Below are 17,463 nucleotides of genomic sequence, written 5' to 3'. Positions count from 1 at the left end.
TTAAACTAAAATGAATGTATTCCTTCTTTTTTTGGATGTAAAGGAGGATCTGACCTCAACCAGCAGACACCGAGAAGCAGATTTAGGGCCAACAAACACACTTCTGTTTAATTTGTCTGCATGTTAGAAGTTATTTGCGGAGGGCAAACCTCGTTAAATTTGACATGGGCTCTCAACATTTCGCAAGCATGCAATAGGTTTTTCAAAGCGCAATATTCTCCATTTTGTAGAAGCTGCCAACCAGAGCGAAATACTTTGTTAGCTCTCCCAGAAGACTAAAACTCATTCAATAACCTTAAAAATCATTCTTATACACTTATTATAACCATTGTTTTCATCACCCAAAATGAATGCTCAGTTCGTTATAAAAGATAATTGTGCCAAATGGGAAAATAACTTAACAGGTGATAGCTGATTTATACACTGATGATGTGTTCCAGGAACTAATCTAAGACCTTAATTTGGCTGGGAAATGCCTCATAATGTGATTTAAATGTTCCTCTTTGTGTTTCCTGTGAAGCTCAGTCAGACAAAGACATGTAACAACTGCAAGTTTGAAGATTTTCTTTATCTCATTTTGTAATAAACATATAAATAATAAACTCTAGACATTTTTTTGACACATCGCCCTGTTATGAAAGTTAACTGGTATGGTCTGGCTATATAGACTATCCAAACTGTGCATCTGCCGCAGGTCATTTCTATAAAACTATCTCCCTATTACAAAATATGAAAAGAAAAATACATTTTTAGTACATTTACAGGAGTTACTTATTAATTTATTTAACGAAACTGTTTCAGTACTACTTTAACTGTTACTGAATTGTCAGAATCTGCATTTTAATATTTTTCTCAGAAGAAAACAGAAAAAATAGAAACACAAACAAAAAGAAAAAAGCAGAGAATGCAGACATGAGGCAGAATATCTGTCCCTCTCCGACAACTTAAACCAACAGTTTCCAAAATCATAAAATTCTTAATAAACCAAGCAGTACAAGATTTTCCAATACTTTCCCAACTACTGTATTTAAATTAAAATATATTCTCATATCTTACACTATTTCAAATAACGAAATGTGATTCGGTAGCGATCTGTCAAAATCTAATTTACAATTCTGTGTATAAAAATATAATTTATGGAACCCCGCGAAGTTTGTTCTCCCCAAAATATAACAGTCAGTTGCACATATATGCACATATGAACATTACAACCTGTCAAAGTTAGCTCCTTTCTACATGGTCTTCTTTCTCTTTGCGCTTTTTTTCTTCTCTTTTTCATTTTTTTTTCATTTTTTTCTCCATTTTTTTCATTCATTTTTTTTTTTGCATTTGAGATATACAAAAATAGATTATGCACAATTTGCTGCTCACACCCTCTCAGAATCCATTTGTGTGACAGACAGCAGCGAGTTCACGTGAGAATAAATTATTCAAAGAGAAACTTTTTAAGGCTCCGTTCATTCTTTGAAAGGGGACACATCATAGAAAAGTCACTGAAATAAATATCCCAACTCCGCTGGGGCCTTTGTCTTGTTTGTTTGTTCTTTTTTAATTATTATTATTATTTTATTTTTTTAATCTACTGAATAGTTCGTGTGTCCTACATTTAAAGTCTCACTCTGCTCCTGTAGTGGAGGTTTCAACTCGAGTATACTGACATCCCAAGTGGATGGATCGAGTGGCTGTCCAAGAGCCATGTTCCTAATTGATAAAGGATCTTGGAGTACCAGTGCACTCCGTCGTTCTGTGCACTGACTTGTGGCTGGGAACTAAAAAGCAACGAGGACACCCAGTGGGCGAGCCTGACAGGTGCCAGGGCCCAGTGCGCCAGGTCGTGGTCTTCGATCACTGCGTAACAGGACGCAAGGACCTGGTCCACCACGACGGTCCCCTGCACGGTCACCGGCGCAAACGAGCCCTCGTGCTCTTGCGTGTAAATCCGTTTTACGGTCACAGGCACGAGTCGATTTCGCTCGTCATCGAAGACGAACACCTTTTGCCCACGTTGGACTTCGCTCGCAAAGATCGCCGACCTCCTCTCCTCCGCGTCCGTGGAGTTGTGGCCGACGAAGAGGAGGTGCGCCGCAGTGAGGGTGATTTTCTGGCCGGAGTCGGTTTCGATCACATAGAAGAGCCTCCTGGTCGTCGAGTCTTGGTCTATGAACATGATGAAGTCTGTGTAAATCGGGTTTCCATGGTCATCTGCTGCCAGGACTTTGTCGCCGGGTTGGAGGTCTTTAACCGCCTTCATGGATCCATCCTGCATGGTGACTGAAGAGGAGCCTGGGAAGCAGCCACCAGATTTTGCTGCCACTGAGTTTTCTGTTGAAATAAAACATTATATTGTTACATAACTGAAGTTTAGGCAAAAAAACATGCTTTCACCACCAGAAAATGAGAAAATGTTTATTAAGAATCCATTGTGGTTCCCTAAGATTATTTTTAAAACACCTTAAAGACTCCTAAAATGTTCCAAACCAACAATATTTCAAACTTCTAGGACTTTTGAAAATAAAATAAATCACACCTGCTTTCATTACAGTTCAGGACCACCGCCCTATTCAAAAGACCATTCAAGAACCCCCCCCTTTTCTGTGCGTATGTGTATTTTTTTTCTTCCTTCCTCCACATCGTGGTGGGCCATATGCATTTTGCATAATGATGCCTGTCGGCTCCTCCATGCCAAATGCGTATTGGCTTGGCCCACGTTGTCTGAGACGAGAAAACTGAAAGCCTTGGCTCATCTATTCTTAATTAAAAAACCCAATAAAGAGCAGGCATTGTTATTCTAAATCAGCTTGTGGATCGAGCTACTCTCGGTAAAGAACACTTACGCCTTTCCCAGCTACTCTTCCCATATTTACTCAGGTGCAGAAACCTCTATGTGACAATTCACACAAATAGGCGACTCACAACTACTATTTACCCAGTGGAGCCACTTTTCCAAGCCTCTCGAGTTGTAGATTTGAATTTAAATGAGGGTCCGGACTCTTAAATGCTTTCTGTTGTGCAACATCAATGTCCCTCTTTCTACCACCTCTCCCTGCTTTGTTGTCAGTCTTGATGACAATAATTTTGGCCTTGGTAGAGCTCTTCACATACCAGTCTCTAGGATCACACTGTCCTGCACACAGAAAAAGGGGGTTTCCTACTCAGAATTTGGGGCTTTTAATCTTCTTTTAAGATTCCCGAGCATGAAATAAGGTGACAACTGAAAACCAGATTTACCCCCAAATCCTTTTGGTAAAGTCGCATGACCCCTAATGACACGTCGGCCTGGCCCATAGTGTGATCTAAAAAAGTGTGTGTTGAATGATAAATAAGGGATTTATCAATTTAAAAAAGAGCCATGGCTCATCAATCAGTGTGAGGAAATATTTTCCAAACCCCATAGGTGTCCTGTAGCTTAGTGAAGGCCTCAGAGGTAGATTATTTTAGCCAAAAAAATAACCCACAAAGAAGGTTTTAAAATAAAAAAAGTGGATGTCAAAGCTAATATAAATGAGATCTGGGGATGGGAAAAGGTTTAACGGGAAAGTTCTTAAGTTTTCTCGTATATGACCGAATACAAACTGTTCCCTCAATTTAAAACTAACAACATAACTTGAAGCAGCTTATTTTGGTTTCTGCTCATGTGCAAAAATCCAGAGAACAATAACGACGTTTGCTATTCTAGGTCACATCGAGAAGCCTTGTTAGATTATGGACGTGGTTCCCACCAGGAGACAGTGTGGGGCGATGTAAGATCAAGAAATAAGCTGCATGGGAAATGCTCATAACGCCACAGGCTGGGATGTGCCCATACATCATTCATAGAAAAATATATTTACAATTTCATAATGCAGAAAAAAATCTCACTCTTTCTCTCTCTCACTCCAGTTAAGCTCATAAAATAGATTTTAGTAGTTAATTGTTTTGATTAATCATTAATTGATGGCTAATAATAGCAAAGTGTTGATGCGTAAATTGGCCAAAACTTTCTTTTTTTTTTTCTTAACGAGATTTAAACTCATTTTATAAACTTTCCAGTGTCAAGCTTAGTATCCCGCAGCCTATATGTTGCAAACAACTCATCACCGGAAGCAGGGTATTTGGAAACTTGGTTTCATCCTCAACTTGGTTGAGGTCTGAATTCCTCACATCACGCATGGAAAATAATCTAGTTGACCTCTCCCCTTCTCAGAGCTGATAAAACTCTGCTTTTTGCATGAAACTTATGTAAAAGATAAAGCAGCGCTGCAGCTTCCCCGAGCTGCACCTGCTCTTCTAAATGATTACAATCGCTCCTGATGTGAAATGCGCACTGGTGATAGATTTTTTCCCCTGTGCGCACACATGAACAGAACAATTGAATGGTTTCCCCTCTCGCCCTGCAGCATACCTGCTTTCACAGAGCAGTGGATGTGGGCTTTCGATTCATAGTAGACCCAGTCGAATCCGGCTTCCACCGCTAGCCTGGACAGAGTGCCGTATTTGCTCTTGTCTCTGTCCGAGGTGGTGATGTCCACTGCTCTGCCCTCGTAGTGAAGCGACTCCTCGAAGTGGTGTCCGTCCTCGTCCCAGCCCTCGGTGACCCGCAGCTTCACCCCGGGCCACTGGTTCATCACTGAGATGGCCAGCGAGTTCAGCTTGTCTTTACATCTCTGCGGGAAGGAGGAATGGATCAGTTTGTTACTTGTTGTGTCATACAGTATGTTGGGTGTTTTAAGTCATATAAGCTGTCCAGGAGACGAAAAGCTTTTATTACATTGGCACAATTTCTGTTATCAAAAAGAGAAGGTGCTCATAACTGACTAAATATACACATATCATCTTTTGATCAGAGAAATGTTGGACCACATGCGCCACACATGATGTTTTGTCTCTTCTTGAAAGATCCCTGGTATGTTTGCTTGATCTCTGCTGTGTCCATTAAATCGTAATAACGATTAAAAATCGATTTGGACTCGCTGAAGCCTCATCCTCACCTTTCCACCCCTCCCCACCTGACGCTCCTGATTCCTCCCAGCTGCAGGAACTGAACTGCAAAGGTGGTCGAGCAGCTCTGATCCTTGAATGTGAGCTTGCATTTCTCAGTGTGAGCAGCAGCGTCAGAGGGCACATCTCGGATAAGAAAGCTGCTGATGAAATATTGATAAGGCAGCGCATTCGCTTCACTGGCCTATAACATATGGGGCTTCAGTCTTGGAAAGGTGCGAGCAGCGTCCCTTTCTATCAAAAAGTATTGCATTGAGCACAACATGCATTGCATTAGGAATTCATGAGTTTGTAGCTATTAGGCCACGAAATGACCGAGTCCTTTGTTGGTTGCAAGTTGTCTGTTTTCTTTAAATAAATAATTGATATGCAGATGATATGAAGATGATCTCCAAGAGCAGCTGCTGCCTTAAAATATCTGGAGTTTGTCTTATAAATAAATCGTCGCACCCCAACCTCTCCGCGCGCTCTCAATGAAGATGCTTGGCCTTCTCCAAGACAACTATTCTCAACACTCAACCAATATGTCAAATAAAACATCACAAAGAGTCTTTTCAGTCCAACCGCGGAGGGAAACTTTCATTATTCTTCTCCTGCAAAGTCTTGGAAACGTGACATGCCTCCTTAAGTCGAGGTGTTTTGCCTGCTGACTGACAGACTTGTGAAATATCCAAGGATGGTATAGGCACACAGAGAAACGTCTATATGTGTGTGTGAACCACTGTCTTTCCCCCCTTATGGACAGCCTATGCGTCCTAAAGCAAGAATGTTCACACAGACCCAAAAACTCGTATAACAAAAAAAAGGGGGGGGAAAGGGCTTCCACATATATCAGTGGCTGATTTATGAGGATATCACACTTGTAGAATGTGATGAATACAAAACATCCCTCCCCCAAAAAAAACCTCCCACATTCTGAGTGGGATTGTCGGAGTCAAGAGCCGTAAAGCTTAACCTATTTATTAATTCATTAGGTCGTGTGCCGCAAATCAAGCCAAATTCTGCTCAGCCACCGTGAAGCCCAGCAGGGCGCCCCGGACCGGCGCTTTGTGCTCGGGGTAAAGTTGTTCAACAGCCTCCCTCTTAATCTTTTCACAAATTATTTGGTTAGAGGAAACACTTATCAGCTACCTGTCAGTGCAAACAAGCCGCTAGCTCATCTCTTTTCCGACTCGTTTGCACTGTGGGCAGAGACTGCAGTGTCCCAACAGTACTACACTGCAAAAAATCCACTTTTAAAAGCTATTCAAGCTAGTATTGGAGCTTAGTCTCTTTTTTTAGTGTAAAATATGACATCTGCCAGTCGGGCTGCCATAGTTTTACCTGTTTAAAAAAGGGAATTTTCTTCACTTTCATTTTCTTATCACAAGATCCACCCAACACCTTATGCTGCTTCACAAGTTGTCTCTTTAATTTTATTTAAATATGTCAAACTTCATTAAAAATACGTGGAATTAGGAGTTTGAGCAGACATGAAACTTCACCTCTCCTATGGGGTACATTGCAACTCATTCAACTCACAAATATATCCTTAACACTGAATATGACGCTGTAATTTGTGGACAAGATGGACATTTTTGCAGCTCAGCCTCCAGAGTGGTGCTCTTATTCATCTGTAAATGTCTGTAAAAACGCCTCTTTTGGCAACTCTCCCCGGAGTGAGATGTGTCTTAATGGTTGAGGGAGGTAGTGGTACAAACGCTCCTTCAAATCAAGACTATGGAGTTTACCAGGCTTTGCTAGACTGCAGTGAATGAATTCTGTGATTTGTTCATTTATTGCACACACTTTAGGAAGCTACTGCAGGCACGTGCCTCATTTCATGTATAAACATTACTTCTGTTTAACAAGGAGAAGTCCACTACATTATTGCGTAAAAAACCGTGCGTAAAAGCTCACAGGATTCATGCGTAAAGCCGTGGAAGAGCGCAAGAATCGTTGGCACAGCGTTAATCCCCATGTGATAATGCTTATGCCACTGGCAGAGTAGCCAGTACAAAACAGCAACAACCCCAGTCTTTTAGATGCATATATTTCAATGTCATGTACGATAAGGTTAAGCTCACCTGTTTTAATTACTATGGCCTCCCGCTGACCAAAGGTCATAAGTTCAAATTGCGTTTCAGGCTCAGTGAGGGGCGTTTAACAGCCCTTTCATGTACATTTCACACAGTTGTTGTGTTTTCTATAAACGCTGGGATGCTGAACGGAAAAGGGATGATGAAGCAGAAGCTATAACCACCGGCCTCATTTAAAATAAATCTTTAAAACAGAAAGTAACCCCCAATCATTGCTAATAATAGGCCCCAAAATTGGACAAACCTAAGCCACAGACGCCCCATACAATCCCCTTTTGTCTGAGTGACTCTCGCCTCGTTAGTATGATTTGATACAGACCTGTAAACACAGCAGTTTATACAGCAGGTGGTGCGTTTTACTGAGATTGGAAGCATTGCAGGCAGATGTTACTCTATATTCTCAGAAATGAATAAAATACCAGTGAAATCAAACTATTCTTGTTTTTGCTGGAGACTCTGGAAGACTGCGGATACGTGGGGGGTCCCTGAACCTCACTTTGGGCATCACATCACCACGCGACTGTAATTTCATGATGTCTGTGTTTGAGAGCCTATAGGTGTATCACAGAGGGAGATGTGGGGAGGGCTGAGAGGGACGCCGAGACCGCACGCACAGTGAATATTTCATCGGAGCTCGTGCCCATGGATGGTGCGAGGCACGGGTTCAGGGACTCCGGCGCGCGCCTGGCTTCATCACCAGCAGCACCACCACCATCACCACCGGCATTTTATTATTACTGAGCCAATATCACCCAAGCGCTTTTAATAATTCACCAGCATCTAAGTGCTAAAAGTCATGCTGAAGAGACGCGGCATCCTGCAGCCTGGAGAGAAATCAAGCCATCTCTGCGATGTATTGTGAGGCTCGTTTTATATGTACAGAACGAGTTATGAGCTTTGATAACTAACTGCCTACATGGGCATTGAGTATTTTTTATTTTAAACATGTCATCTTCCATGCATTTGCATTTGTGTAAGGCATCATCACTCATGTGCGCCCTGCTCTTATACATGACCGAGTCCCACCCATTTATGAAGTCCTGATAGTGTTCAGAACACTCTCAAAGAAATATCACCGCTTTCATGCACTGATGCACACCATGCGAAAGGCTAAATTACAGCAGCCTGTGCGAGAAAATGTCTGAATGAGCCACGCCATGCCCGAATAAGCCCGGCTGTTTGAAGCGGTGCGCATCTCCAGCTCTCTGCTGGAATAAAGAAAAATGCGCTTAAAACAAGCTGTAATATAACGCGTAAATAGGCAACAAATTCTGGATGTCTTCATAAAATGTAAGTTAATGTGAATGTGCGCCTGTAAGACAACAAATAGAGCCTCACATAGATACAAATATAGATATGAGGAGAGGGGCACATTAATATTTTAAATACACTGTCACAATCATGAAGGCCGAGTGTCCTGACTGTCCGCCTGCACATCACTTCTCCAGCTGGATTTCTACATTCGCTTCAAGCCTGCAGCTTTTAAAAAAAAAAAAAAAAACTCCCATGCTGGTGCATAAAGCGCATCTGCTTTTACAGTGAAGTTAAAAGGCTCAGTGTGAAGAGTTCAGCAGCGGGTAGAACAGACTTCACTTAAGGTGCGCAATCAGTCTGACAAGGAGGTTGTTGCAGTGCGCAGTGATGGTGCGTTAGGAGACGGGCAGTGGGGGGAAAAAGGTTATTCTGTCTCCTTACCTGAGTCATTAGCCTGTCGGCACCAGTGTTCTCCTCATCCTTGAATATGATGTCTGTGTTATAATTGGGAGTCAGTTCTTTAAATCGCTCGGAGTTTCTTGTGATCTTGCCTTCGTATCTGCCGCTTGCCCCGAGGGTCTTCTCCGCCACGTTGGGGATGAACTGCTTGTACGCAAGAGGTGTCAGCTTCTTCGGGTGTCTTCTCCTGCCGTAGCCCCTGCCCGGTCCGCATCCCATCCCAGAGGACACCAAGGACAAGCAGATGAGACCGACCAATACGATTCTGGTCCAGAGCAGCATTTTTGTCCTTTAAGATCTCAAACGAGTCGCCGCTGCTATCTCTACCGTCTGCCTCTCCCGGCTCTCGCAATGCCCTTGTCTCCTCCTCTACTTCGCCTTCGCCTGGTCTCTACCGTGGCAGGTGCGGAAATGAACGCCTCAGACAAATGGTAATAACGGGGCACATCGAAGGAGGGTTAAAAAAAAGTAGCGAGGGAATTAAAAGCCACGGGATCTCTAGTCGAGCTGCAGCCGCTTGTGTGAGGCGACCGCTTTTACTGCTTTGTATTATAGCACCGATCTATAGCAGGGGAGGGACTTGATTGGCTCGCCTAGACAAACCCTCCTGATGTTATCCCACAAAAAAATCTTAAAAGATTTCTTCCACCTGAGGGTTAGCCTGTGTCGCGGGGAGGAGGGGCTGTTCCATGGGAAAACATCAATTATAAACCGTCTTTTTTTTCACCCTCCCATTTTCCAGATTTCACAGGAAAGGCAGGGCAGACAGGGGCACTTGCACAGTACTCAAATCTGAAACAGTGTAGTTAGGTGAAGTGATTTCAGTGTGTGCGGTGACTGAAGCGCGTCTGGAAGAACTTTCCGCACAGAATGCATTTCCCAGAAGAATTGAACTGCCTGCGAACAGGCACTGCGCACGCTTGTGCCGGATGATTATGCGGTGTCCCTGTACTTATCAAATAAATAAATAAGCATATTACACAGTTTCCTTACTGTCTAATTTGGTAGATTGGTGGATTTAGATGCTCAATGCCTTCTAACACTGTTCCTCCTATAAAACAGCCAAATGCCACCATGACTACGCACGAAAGTTACATTGGAGACGTTTTGCACAATTTAAATCAAAGTCTAAAGAAATCTGAGCAGATATAACATAGTTTATCTTTAGGTTTGACACTACACATACTCGTGTAACTCTGTCATACTCAAGGAAACTTTGTTAGAGTGCACTGATATCTGTGCAGTGCCCACACTGTGCGTCCTCGTTGCGCCGTCTCTTTTTGCGCATCAAAGCGTGTATTCTATTCTTTTAATGATTGTTACGTCCGTTTAAAAAATCTAAACCTATATAAGTACATATTGTTGCACCATTTTGAAGTTGACTCCTTGAGAAAGACAATAGCAACGGGTCAGATTTGTATATTAGTAGATGAGGCTTCAGAAAGCGTTTTCCAGGCCTAATCTGAACGGAAGTAGTGTATTTAGTGCGTAAAATGTACTGCGTGCGTGTGTTAAGGGCCAAGAATCACCCACAAATTCTCCAGATTAAGGCTTGTTATTGTATTCACTGGCCTATGTAAGTGGTCAAAGTATGTTTTGTGTGTATAACTGCAACTTTCTCTTGTACTCTCTCCTTTAATGGAGTAGGAGGGTTGGGGAGAGGTCCTCCCTGGATTCATGGCAGCACTTCTGTCATCAATTCTCTACTTACAGAAGAACATTTCCAGTTCAAACAGTATAAATTTCAATCATCAACATCCCTGTGCTGTTTTTAGCCTTACACATGTTTATATTGTCCTGTGATTAGAGCCAATTAAGAAGTGTTTTGGTGCTGGTGTGTGTTGATTGCACATGAAACACCTCTAAATCCACATACAAGGCATATTAGTGAAGACAAAAACAGATATCTAAAATGTTTCAGGAAGGAAAATTACTTGTGTGATAACAATCCAACTGTTAGAGTAATTACAGGAAGACGGGCTGTTTTGGGGCAACTTAGGCTCTCATCACACTGACAGTGTGGCACAGGTGCTCTGAAGTGTGAGGACAGATATGCCAGCCTTTGGTGTGGCTTCAGTCTCATTAAACCTCAATCTGGCTGACCTCCAGTCTGGTGTTCACTGTCTGTGCCAGGCTTGTGGCACTGTGAGACTACCTGCCGCTCACTGAGACCATGAACATCAAGTCTTGGCCAAAAGATGGCTGGTGCTCTTGGCAAGCCACTGCGTAACCCCAACCAGGTTACTCGACTACTAGTGGTAGCTTTCAGTCTACCTATCTCTGAATTCCCTCTGTTTTTGCCAAATGTCATGGAGATTCTCAAGACGTCTTCTTCAGACACATTTCAGCAGCTGTCTCTCCAGAGGTGCTGTTCAAACACTGAGCTGACAGCAGTTGTGGTGCCCTGAGGGACACCAGAGGCGCTGTTTGGCCTCAGGTCAGTCTTGGTTCAGGTGTCACAGCTCTGAGATAAAAACCTGGCATGCCACACAAACACCTCAAAACCACACAGAGGGGAAAACATGAGGCAGGAAGAGTCCTCAGAGGTCTCAGTCGACACAAAGGATGCAGAGTGTAGTAATAATAATCATCATCATCGTCTTTATAATCATAATTGACTGTAAAGTGCTCCTTATAAATGAACTTAGTGACAAAATGTGATGGTACGTGGAATTAATAATGCAGAAATTGTGATAAATAATGCATCCTAAAGAGCAAGGTGTGCTGATGTGACAGACTGAATTTGAACTTAAATTTCTCCCACTGAGGAAACCAACCATCTATCAGCCAGACCTGGGGCAAATAGCATTTGCAAACATTACACTTCATTGTTTGGTTTTTGGCCTCCTTCAGTGCCAGGCGGGTGGAGTTTGCAACTAAAAGCAATAGAAATCACAGCAGACAGTTTAGACAATTAATCATAGTATCTAAAGTCAATTTAGTATATGTAAAACGTATCTGATGCTGTCTAAACAAACCCAAACACCTGAGAGCAAACACAAAACAATAGTTGCAACACCTGCTTATACCTGTTTAAGACTTAAACAGGGTTACTCCTGTTTATGCTGAGATGCAAACACTCAGTCATAGAGTGAACACACGAGCAAGAATAACATAATCACACACCAATGGACAATTTAGAGTTTGCATTTCAGCTTCAAAATGGCCATTTTCAGTTTGCAAGCTGGTTTTGAGAGATTTTAATAAGCCCAACAAACCACAAAGGAGCACATAATCTCTAAATTCAAACAAGCAAACTAGAAATTTTCACCTGACAACAACATTATCCAAGTTGTTTGGAAGCCTCTTTGATATAAAGAGCCATCTTAACATCTAAAAACAAAGTATTCTTTCAGGACTGCCGTGAACACCCCCCGAAATTTTCAGACGTGTACTGCTTTGTGACATTTCGTTACTGACCTTGGGTTTTGCATATGAAGGTGACACAGCAAAAGTGAGGCTGATTTTATGAAATAATTCTGGAGGGATTGAGGGCATTACACAATTCCATTAAGAAGCCTGTTGCATGTGATGGCTAATCCAGTGTGAGGCGTGAAAACGGCCAATGAGTCATCAGTTTTTTGGCTCCCTGTGTGTCACATTAAAACTTCTACCCCTGAAATGTACACACCTTACATCCCTTCACATCACCCTCTACCCACTCTGACACATCTGCTGCATAACATAGTCTTTAAAGGAAAAAAAAAAAAAAGCTCCCTCTTCATCTTGACATTTAAGGGAATTAACAGATATGCTTCAAATCAGACTAAATCCACACCCATGTTTGATTTCTTGTGCCACAGTCTTGATCAAGCATGAGCGAGATGCAACTAGAAGTGGTTGAGCGGAGTTTTACCAGTGTAAGTCCCCCCAATTACTGCTTTAAAGCCTCCTCCTGTCTGAATGTTTTGTAACATTGTTAGACGGATTAGGACTACAGAATAATCACGCACAAACATATAAGTAGTATCAGGCTTTCTGTGTTGTTTTCCTTTGCTGCAAATAGGGTTTTCCTTTCTCCAGGCTAAAAGAAAAGGCAGCCCTACCACAACTCATTGTGCTGTTTGTGGTTTTCTCTCACAGGTGGGGTCTGCATTCAAACCTTTATCCTGTTTTGAACTTTTGACAAACAGTTTATAGCACGGACACGTTGCCATCTATCCAGTCAACATGTGTATTCTTTTGTCAATGTAATAAAGTTTGAATAATCTTCCTCTAAATGGTTTATCTAAGCCGCACGCATTGAGCATTATGAATAAGTAAAGAGTCAAAATTCAGCAGAGCAGATTCAGGAGCCCTGAGGCTACTCTGTCAAGCACAATGGAAATTTCACAATACAGTATCTGGAATCACAGCCCTCAGCGTGCCCCGGAGTCTGTAAAGGCATTTTATTTGCACTCTCCAGCCGCTCCCAATACTTAAACATTAAACGCCAAGGCTAGACGGGGAAAAACCACTTTGAACTGCAGTGCAGGGTGAACTCAGTGGGAGGGGAAGGAGGTGAGTGAGTGGAGAGCGGGGGGCTGGTGTGTGTGTGCGATACTCCACCAGGTGAGTCAGCCGCTGGCCGCCGTGCAACACCATCACAGTCTTAAGCAACGGTGACAGGGAAGGGAAGGGCTTAGTCTCATTGAAATGTACTGTACATGTGGCTGTTCACTTTTGTCTATTGCTGTACTGAACTGTTGTAGGGATGAGTTGTAAAGAATTTATATCTAAACAATTTGTTTTGTGTTGTTGAGGCCCAGAATTTCCTTTAAGTTCTTAAAACAATTGACTGCCACTGGGGTGAGAGTTTTTCACCTTTTTCTAACACAACTCAACTTGTTAGTTTCACTTTCTTAGTTTAACTGCTCTCAGGGTTTATGAGGATACACTGTAAAGAAATTTTAAAGGACAATTCTGGTTATATTCTATATACTTTTCATTATGAAAGAATTCCATGAAAAGACCGAAACCAGCTAACCTACTAACAAGTATTGTCTGTGTATCCAAAGCTTGATATATCTCACTCCTCTGTGCAATAGAGCTCCAAACGATTAAAAACACTACAATAAACCACACCGTTACACTGGGTGATAAGTTCTTTCATTACTATAAACATGTGCATTGTAGATTTTAAAATCCCACATACAATGTCTTGCTGTTGTAAATACTCACTGGGGTACCAAATGTGTATTAATCCGCAGATGAAAGTAGTCCCCCAACAAATTCACTGCTGTTTGAGTAACTTTTGGTAAAAACAACAGTGCCCAGGGGCCAGATTCATAAACAATGCGTACGCACAAAAACCATGCATACGCCATCTCCCTCACATAAACTGGTATTTATGAACACAGAATGTACGCACCTCAGGCATTCTTCAGACCAGGCGTACGCATGTTTTTCTACAGCGATCTGAGGCTGATGTGAGATGAAATATAAGGTGAGAGGAACCTTTTAGAAAAACATTGTTTAGGTTGACAACTAGCTGCACTGACTGTGTGATTTTTTTAGTTTAAACAGAGATTTGTAAAAGGCCAATCAAAGACGCATTTACAAACCTAACGTTAATTAATCATTTTTGTGTGATTCATTGTATCATCCTTTTAATTTAAATGAGTCAACCTTGTATTTTGCTGTTCTTTTTATTTGAACCATAGTTGTGACACACCTTGTAAAGTCGGTTTCGATGTGAGAGCTACAAACTAATCATTGATTACATTTCTGATATATCACTGCCGATGGTTTACAGGTCTATATGATTAATAAATGATATGGACGCTATAAAGAGCCGCACAGCCGTGCGTAATGGTCGCGCGTAATGACAGCTGCTCTGGCGTTGTTGGGGAACCTCGCCGGTTCAACACAATCTGTGAAAATGCACGTCTTCCTTCTCGATTGTTTTATTGACAGGTGTACAGACTGGTGGAGCAGACAGCATGTTGATAAGAAAACAGCTGGTTAAGGGTGGATCTTCATCCATTTATGGATAACTGTGGTAGTAGAAATGGGTCTCGTGCATGTGCGCCCAGTTCCATAATGTCTGAGATTTATAAAAACACAACCCTGCGTACGCACAGCTTTATAAATCTGACGAAAACAATGCGTTTGCATATATCTGGCTCAGTTTTAGTCATGAATCTACAGAATTTTAAGCATCTGGCTCCAGGTGTTTTAGGAAATGATTTATCCTTTTTTTTGAGGATGAAATTTGTGACCCGTTTTTTGAAGATTTATGTCTTCAGCAGGGACAAATAAGCTTGGGCTTGAGAGCCACAGACAGACTGGGGGAGTTGGAAAGCAGTGAGAGATGGATGATAGCGCACAATGAGTAGTTTTGACTATTATTTGAATTCTAAAATGTTATTTCCTTAAAACAGGACGAAAAATTGCAAATAGAGTGAGATTATTTCATTATCCAATTATTTTGTTCTACTTAATTTACACTATATTGCTGCAATCTGCACTGCAACATGTTGCCTCCAGATGTTGATACTAATTTCTAAATTATCTCACATCAATAGTATAACTTTTTTCTCGCCTCAGGAAATTAATAATTGAAGACTGAATATGAGAACAGATGTAATATGTTACGTGTCTGTTGTAAAGTTTGTTGTTCCACTTAAAAGTGTTGCTCTACAAGGTTACAGGAAAGAGTCTGGAACAAAGCACCGCAAGTGACTCAAAGACATGAAGTTGTGAAACAGTCCAGGACTGACTAAAGTACCAAACACTGGAGTGAGACTATCACATATGCAAATATACTTTTTAGAGATGAGTAATATGCTTCAACATGAACTCTTTGCTTTCATTAAATCTGAGGACGTTGATTCTATCTCTCTAATGAGCCCTGAGTGCTTCAAGTGTGTGCCATTTCACCCCAGGCTTCGTAAATGGAGGTTATAATTCTCCTCTGACTAAAATGAGGCGTAAGAACACAACAAACAGCAGGAAAGTTTAATCACACCCTGTTAGCAGGCTACTACACTACCCATGTCAACCACACTAACCACCTGTGTGTCTGATAGTCAATTATGATATGCTAACATGTTGCTTAGGCATACCTCTCTTCAATCAGCTCTTTCTCATCTGTCTTAATGATATCTGCAAAACATTGTGTCTGTCATCAAATTGACTTATTTATTGACTTGGCTGCTTAAATAAAGATTACTTTCATATTTCACATGACTAAACATTGCTAAACATCATTGACTGTGCTCTGGCATTACAATTTTCCTTTTACTTCAAACCTATTTCAAGTAGATTTTGCAGCAGATATCACAATTTATCAACAAAAGAGGAAGTATTGGCACGTTCTGTGGTATCAGAGTTTCTGTTAAATCAAAGTTGATAGCAATCACTTCCAACGCAATCTATATCCTTCCCGCTTTGTACACTCATCTGATCAAAGTTAGTGCCTGGAAGGAACAGGGAAGCTGGACAACAGTAACATTGGTTCATATCTTATTGTGAGTTGTTGCTTCAGATGGGCACAGATCTTTGTAAACTGGATATTTGATGGTGTTTGAAAGTGAGAGCAGCAGTAAATTGAAATGTGTCGAATACTGTGGTCTGCATGATGATTGATGCTCCTTGTGCGTCTGTGGTAATAGAAATGATACAAAAACAACTCAGTCTGAACAAGCTACTCACAAGGGTTCAGTTTATCTACTTGAGGATGAAAAGTGATGTATCTATTGAGCTTTAATCCAAACAGGCAAGAGGAAAGAGAGAGAGAGAGACAGAGAGGGAAAAAAAGTGTACACTTATCCTGCCAGCACCCCAAAATCAATTCATCTGATCAGAGAGTAACAGACAGAAAGTGAATCCTGCAGCTGTAGTGATTCACACGAGCAGCGAAACGTCAAAACATGTCAAAATGTGCAAACTGACAAACACTCGACTGCCTCCAAGTGGGAAACTTTGAGTCAGTGGATGTACGCGAGTGTGTGTATGCGAGGGTAACATGCATGTATGACTATAGCAGTGGGAATAACAGCCCAACAGGAGTTAATGAGGCGAGTGACTGACGGAGCGGCCTGCCTGTGTCAACAGAGTATGGAAGACGGTCTGACTTGGGTGCTGAGCATATGAGAGAGCCCAGGTGAGGAGAGAGCGAGCCAGGAGTCGGTGTTGATGGGAAATGTCAAACGCTGCTCCAGAGGATGAGTCTGATTAGCACCCAGACTGCACTGCACCTCTCGCTCGCACCTTGGCGATGACCCCTGCTGCTCACACCCCTTCCTCAACTGACACCCTGAATAACAAAATCCACCTCGAGACATCTTCACTCAACTTTTTTTTCTTTTTTTTTTTTTAATAAGCTATAAAGACTGAAACTTCCCGAGAAACTTCAAATGAATCATGAAGGGACCAAATCCCTTTATGGCAGCTTCATAAAAAGCTGCCAAACAATCAGCCCCTGGGCTCTCATACCTATTTTTATGATTTGTTTAGCTGGCGTGGTTGTAGGTTAATTGTCTAACGTGGCAGAGACTCCTGTTTGTGTCCCCTGAGAGAAAATGTGGGGCATTGACCTGCATTAAAACTCCTTTGATGTCTGATCAGTAACAGACAGATTGAACTGACAGACGATAAAATGACGCAGACAGGCAGATAGATAGATAGATAGATAGATAGATAGATAGATAGATAGATAGATATAGATAGATAGATAGAAATATGCAGACATAACAGGCGTGAGACATCATTG

At 41.8% G+C, this 17,463-nt stretch overlaps 1 protein-coding gene across 2 annotated transcripts; it reads right to left on the bottom strand.

Annotated features, from left to right (window-relative positions):
• Positions 1–1,610: 1,610 nt before the first annotated feature.
• Positions 1,611–17,060, bottom strand: shha (sonic hedgehog signaling molecule a). 2 transcript variants are annotated; one of them, XM_042399729.1, is made up of 4 exons: positions 17,047–17,060; positions 8,751–9,057; positions 4,382–4,643; positions 1,611–2,322 (listed from the first exon to the last, which is right to left on the bottom strand). In XM_042399729.1, exons 2-4 carry the CDS (start codon positions 9,048–9,050, stop codon positions 1,640–1,642), a joined length of 1,245 nt encoding a protein of 414 aa, XP_042255663.1. In that variant the 5' UTR covers positions 9,051–9,057; positions 17,047–17,060; the 3' UTR covers positions 1,611–1,639. The 2 variants fall into 2 exon arrangements, with proteins under 2 accessions (XP_042255663.1, XP_042255660.1); XM_042399726.1 differs by lacking the exon at positions 17,047–17,060 and having other exon boundaries at positions 8,751–9,188.
• Between the last annotated feature and the right edge of the window lie 403 nt (positions 17,061–17,463).

The sequence above is a fragment of the Thunnus maccoyii genome, chromosome 21, assembly GCF_910596095.1.
Source record: "Thunnus maccoyii chromosome 21, fThuMac1.1, whole genome shotgun sequence".
Classification (NCBI taxonomy): Eukaryota; Metazoa; Chordata; class Actinopteri; order Scombriformes; family Scombridae; genus Thunnus; species Thunnus maccoyii.
This window is presented reverse-complemented; position numbering and strand designations above follow the sequence as displayed.